The sequence below is a fragment of the Nematolebias whitei genome, chromosome 16, assembly GCF_014905685.2.
Source record: "Nematolebias whitei isolate Nwh7 chromosome 16, NemWhi1, whole genome shotgun sequence".
NCBI lineage: Eukaryota > Metazoa > Chordata > Actinopteri > Cyprinodontiformes > Rivulidae > Nematolebias > Nematolebias whitei.
In genome coordinates this window covers 10,792,237-10,798,087 of record NC_056513.1, presented here as the reverse complement: position 1 = coordinate 10,798,087, position 5,851 = coordinate 10,792,237, and the positions used below count along the sequence as shown (strand labels likewise).

Sequence of the window (5,851 nt, the reverse complement as noted above, 5' to 3'; positions counted from 1 at the left end):
GATATATATATACATATATATATTTATTGTGGGTACAGGTATCAAAGTACAACAAGGGCAACACTATGTCATCATCGCACTTAAAATATCTTTCTCTTTTTACCCTTCTCATGGTTTTAATCTGAATTTTTATTAAATATTGCGGTGCATAAAATTCACATAATAAACTATTGAGGTTTTTCTACTTTGTTTTTTTTTATTATTATTATTATAAATATAAAATAAGTTTAAATTAAACCAGAACAAGACCTGCTGAACACATAACATTGACAAAAAAATAAATCAAAAATAAATACTAGGGCTGCACAACAGTACGGTGGTAAGAGCTGTCAACTCACAGCCAGATAGTTGTAGGTTCACACCCCTGCCTGTGGCCTTTCTGTGTGGAGTTTGCAAGTCCTCCCTCTGCATGCGTTGGTTTTCTTACTGTATTGTTGTTTCTTCCCACTGACCAAAAACATGGATGCCAGGATAATTGATAACTTTAAAATTTCCCTATCAGTGAGAACGTGAATGCTAGTTTGTCTTGTTTGTCTTTATGTTTATGTGATGGTCTTCTATCCTGTCCAGGGTGTCCTTTACTCCCCAACTTGTCCAGTGAAATACAGAAATCAGTTTTAGAACTTCTAGTTCAAATATGTTGTGACTTTCCTACAAATGCCTCATATTGCTTTGTAGAGATCAGTTTGTGAAAATTATGGTGGTAGGAACCATCAGCATTACAAAACAATTCTTATACGAACAGTGAGATATTTAGTAAGATTGTGAGGAGGATTTTTTACACAAAAAGATTATTCACACAATCTTATTGTTTCTTTACCTTCCCAGATTTCTAACACACGGCCAGAGGAAATCTCCTTCAGGATAGAACAGAAGCACAAAGTGGGCGTCTTGCAACCAGCTGCAGTGTCAGTCTATGAATATTATAACAGTAGGTTTCTAAATGTTTTGTATTTATTGTAAAAACAAAAAAGTACAACTTTTACAAGTACAATCATATACAATCAAATTTGTATGCTTGTCCCAACACCTTACCTTTAAGCTTGCAGTACATTTAAATTCACGTGTGTTCGTTCCTACATCTTCTTCTTTTTTTGGATTTTCCCTCTTCAAGGGTTGCCACAGTGAGTCATCCTCCACGTCCTCTAACTGCATCCATATAACTCCTCTTTGGCTTTCCTCTTTGTCTTTTTCCTGGCAGCTGAATCCTTCTACCAATATACCCACTGTCCCTCCTCTGTATATGTCCAAATATGTCCAAACCATCTCAGTCCAGCCTGTCTTTATATCTCTGTGGTTCAACATGTGCTGTATCTCTGATGATTTCAGTCCTAATCTTATGCATCCTTGTCACTCCTAAGAAGCACATCAACATATTCATTTCTGCCACTTCCAGTTCTTTCTTCTGTCTTTTTGTCAGTGCCACTGTCGCCAGGCCATGAAACACAGCTTGTTTCACCACTGTCTTGTATTTTTTTTTATTTGACCTTTGCTGCCACCCTTTTGTCACAAATCATTCCTGAAATCTTTCTCTATTCATTTCATGCATGGACTATCTTTTTAGCTTACAAAACTCTATCTTAGATCTTCATTGTGTGACTCATCAACCTAATACTCCTGTAGTTGCTACAACTATGTACATCACCCTTGTTCTTAAAAATGGGCACCAGCACACTCCTCCATTTCCCAGGCATTTTCTCATCCCCAAACATGCTGTTGAATATTTGAGTAAAAAACCTCACTGCCATCTCTCCAAGACATTTCCAAACCTCCAGTGGCATGTCATCAGGTCCTACTGCCTTTCCCTTCATTCTTTTCAGATCCTTCCAGACTTCACCCTCAGTAATCTTTCCCACTTTCTGGTCCACAGTTTCTTTGACCTCTACGCTTCTTTCCCTTTCATTCTGTTCATTCATTACTTCCTCAAATTACTCCTTCCATCTTCCCATCACACTCTTCCACTTGTTAGAGCATTATCATTCCTACCTTTAACAAGTCTAACCAGCTGCACATCCTTTCTAGCCTGATCTCTCTATCTTACCAATCGGTACACGTCCTTCTCGCCCTGTTTGTGTCATGATCACCGGTTCTCTGTCATCTGCCTCCATGTCATGTTTTTTTATTTGTGCTGTCACTTTGCCATGGCCCCTCTGCACTTTCAGCTCATTAGCCCCAATTCACTGCACCTGTTCTAGTCCTTATTTAAGAACTTCTCTCACCACTCCAATCTGCCAGATTATCAGACCTTTCTTGGTATCTGTTATCCAGCCATCTAGTCCTTGTTTATGTCTGATGTTCATGCCTTGTTCTTTGGATTTCAATCTCACGCATCGTCTTGTGGATATACCATTCTGCCTGCTCCCTGTCTGCTCTCGCTCTTTGCCTTGCTACCTAGATCCCTCTTTCTCGCCAGCTGGTACAAGTCCTTCTTGCCCTCTTTAGTGTCCAGCCTCCCATAGAACTCATCATACACCTTCTGTATTGCCTTTGCTACCTCCCTCTTTGCTCTATGTTGCATCTCCTTATATTCCTGTCTCCTCTTTCTGGCCTCTTTTCTGTCCTCCCTGGTTTATTTTCTTGACACCAAACCTAACTTTTACTTCCGCATCCAATCTGTTTCCTTTACCAACATGTCCTTTTAGGTCTGCTCCAATCACCACTCTCTCCTCCATGGTAATACTCTCTATTGTGGAATGGCTGTGGCTGAGTGATTAGAGCAGTCATCCTGCAATACATTCCACCAGCAGTCACATTCCAAAGTGTCCCTGAGCAAGACACTGAACCCCTCATTGCCTCCGATGTGTGTCCCATTGGTGTATGAATGTGATGAAACACTAACTATTCTTTGTATAGATATAATAGAGTGCTGTATGAATGGGTGAATGAGGGCACAGATTGTAGTGTAAATTGCTTTGAGTATCATTATTAGATAGAAAGGTGCTATATAAGTACAGTCCATTTACCGTTTATCACTTCATCTTGATCCTTCAAAATTTCTCTTTCTCCTCTACATCATAGCCAACCTGTGGAGCACAACCACTGACAACATTTAGCATCAGACCTACTACTTGTACCTTCAAACACTCTTTTCACCTCTACTACATCGTTTACTAACTCCTCCTTCAGGACAACCCCCCCCCCCCACACACACACACACACAAACACACACACACACACACTCCATTTTTGTTTCTATCCCCCCATGGTATGCAAATTTCTACATCATATTCTATTAACTGTGAATTGAATTGTATTAAAAATGTGTATTTTATGTTATTGTTGCAGAGAAACAATGTGTGAAATTCTACCGCCCTGAAAGGCAGGACGGCGAGCTGTTGAGGCTCTGTAAAGGCGATGCATGTATCTGTGCTGAAGGTAATATAAATTCAAAATATTTGCAGGCTTATACGAAGCAGTAAGCTATCTCTCTCACGCTATATAAAAACGAAAACTTCTAGCTTGCCCTACTCTTCCACTTTGAGTGGTTCCAGTTAACTTCAAGCTCAGGTCCTCTACCAGAGATCTGGGAGTTTGAGGCTTCTGCCCAATATCTTCGCTGTTCCTAGACTTCGCTCTTCTGGACAGAGATTGGCAGAGGGGTTGTTTCTGGGATTTGTTGGAGCCTCTCTTCCTTTTTGGAGGTCACAAGTTCTGACCACTGGAAATATTGATGCCTTGACTCTCCACAGCTTCTTTATTTCCTCTTTCAGCCCTTAGTATTTCTTGAGTATTCTGAATGCTCCTTTTCTTGGGATTGGTGTCTATCACGTGCCTTCTTCTGTAGCTTGTTAACTACCACAATGTCTGGTTGGTTAACCATGACCTGTCATTCTTTGGCAGCACGGTGGCACAACTGGTAAAGCTGCTGCCTCTCAGTGCGCAGATCACCAGCTCAAATCCCAGTCCGGGGGCCTTTCTGGGTGGAAATTGCATGTTCTCTCTGTGCATGTGTTGGTTTACCCAGGTACTCCGGTTTCCTCAAAAGACCGAAAACATGCATGTTAGGCTGATTGGTAACTCTAAATTGTCCCTAGGTGTGAGTGAGAGAGTGAATGGTTGTTTGTCTCGTTTGTCTCTATGTGGCCCTTTGATGGACTTGCGACCCGTCCAGGATGTACCCCGCCCCTCGCACAGTGATTGCCGGACATGGGCACCGGCAACCCCCGTGACCCAAAATGGAAGAAGCGGATAAAAGATAATGGATAGTTTTTATTTTATTTATTTATTTATTTATTTATTTTTGTAGAAAGCTGCAGTAAACAGCTCAAGGAGGGAATCAGGAATGATGACCGTACTAACAAAGCTTGTGAATCCACACAGACAAGCAAAATAGATTTTGGTAAGAGTATGTGTTAAAATATAAAAAAAAACAGTAAAACAATCAACTTGTGAGTTAACCAGGTTCATCTCTCTTCAGTTTACAAAGTTGCAGTGGAAGGTTTTCATGGTAATTACACCACGGACAAATATTCAGTGCGCATATTGGATATCATTAAAGGTTAGTGTAATCCTTTAATTAGTTTTACCGCATTGTTTTTAGTTTGGCTGAATACTTTTAATAAGTAAATAACAGTTGTTGTTTTTGTTTTTTTTGTTTTTTTGGGGGGGGGGGTTGTATTTTTTTCTACTAATGTAAATAATAGTATGTTACTCTTAATGAAATAACAAAAGCTGTGCCGATGTTCCCAGTCAATAAGAGATTTGAATAATGAAGGTTTGTAGTTTGCAAGATGTGTTTTTCTGAACTGAAATTAACCAGGGAATGCAAACAAACAAACAAAAAACTTCATGTTTTTAATGCAACATGTTCAAGTGGGAAGGAGTTACTCTGTGTTTAAGAATAGAAAAAGTTATTCTCTTTTTTTTTTTTCATGTCTGATGGAAGTGCAGAATGATAGATCCTGGCAAGTGGAGGAAGCAATTCTGTACTTTGAAACATTGTCATCCCTTATGTTGCTGGAGTAGCAGAGAAATTCAGAAGGATTTTCAACAAACACAACATCCCAGTACATTTCAAACCCAGCAGGACTCTCAGACAGAGGCTGGACAGAACACCCATACACAGAGTGGTGTAGTGTATGCAGTCCAGTGCAGCGAGGACTGTCCAGATCTCTACATTGGAGAAACTAAACAGCCTCTTCACAGACGCATGGCTCAACACAGGAGAGCCACTTCATCAGGACAAGATTCAGCTGTTCACCTCACAGATAAGGGACACTCTTTTGAGGACCAAAATGTGCACATTTTGGACTGAGAACACAGATGGTTTGAGAGGGGGGTGAAGGAAGCAATTTATGTAAAAATGGAAAAAACGTCTCTTAACAGAGGAGGAGGCCTCAGATTTCAACTTTCAAAAACGTATGATGCGACTTTGGGGCTGATTCCCAGCCAGTTGTTGCGCCTGATGGGAACAGAGGGGCCTCATCTAGTGTAACAAAGACCTTAAGAAACCCCTACTGTTAAAGCGTGAGGTGTGATTTGTCAATCTACATATGTATGTGTGTCTTATCTCACTCAGCCTTATAACCTGAACCCCTCACTCACTGCTCTTTGAATTGAGAAAGCTCCTCGGATGAGGAGTGAAACGTCTTCTGTTACAAATAAAGTCCATTTGTTTTTGTATTCAACGTTTTTTGAACTCATCCAATAATATCTCACCATCTTGTGTTCTATATTGGGTGGGTGTGTGAATGTTGGGAGTTGTAGGCATGTAACTAAAACTACATTTTCTACCGGAAATGGAATCAGATCGTGTTTTAACACAATTCTAAATTCTAAATTCTAAATGAGTTTTAATTTAACACATTCTAAATAACAAAACAGGATACATATATCTAGACATTTCATTAAG

At 40.0% G+C, this 5,851-nt stretch overlaps 1 protein-coding gene across 1 annotated transcript in view; it reads left to right on the top strand.

Moving 5' to 3' along the window:
• Positions 1-5,851, top strand: part of LOC119423085 (complement C3-like) — a 55,262-nt gene that overhangs the window by 46,004 nt on the left and 3,407 nt on the right. The window contains exons 38-41 of the mRNA XM_037690493.1: positions 829-931; positions 3,286-3,375; positions 4,247-4,339; positions 4,418-4,498. Coding sequence (XP_037546421.1) covers positions 829-931; positions 3,286-3,375; positions 4,247-4,339; positions 4,418-4,498 — 367 coding nt within the window. The remainder of the gene's footprint in view (positions 1-828; positions 932-3,285; positions 3,376-4,246; positions 4,340-4,417; positions 4,499-5,851) is intronic.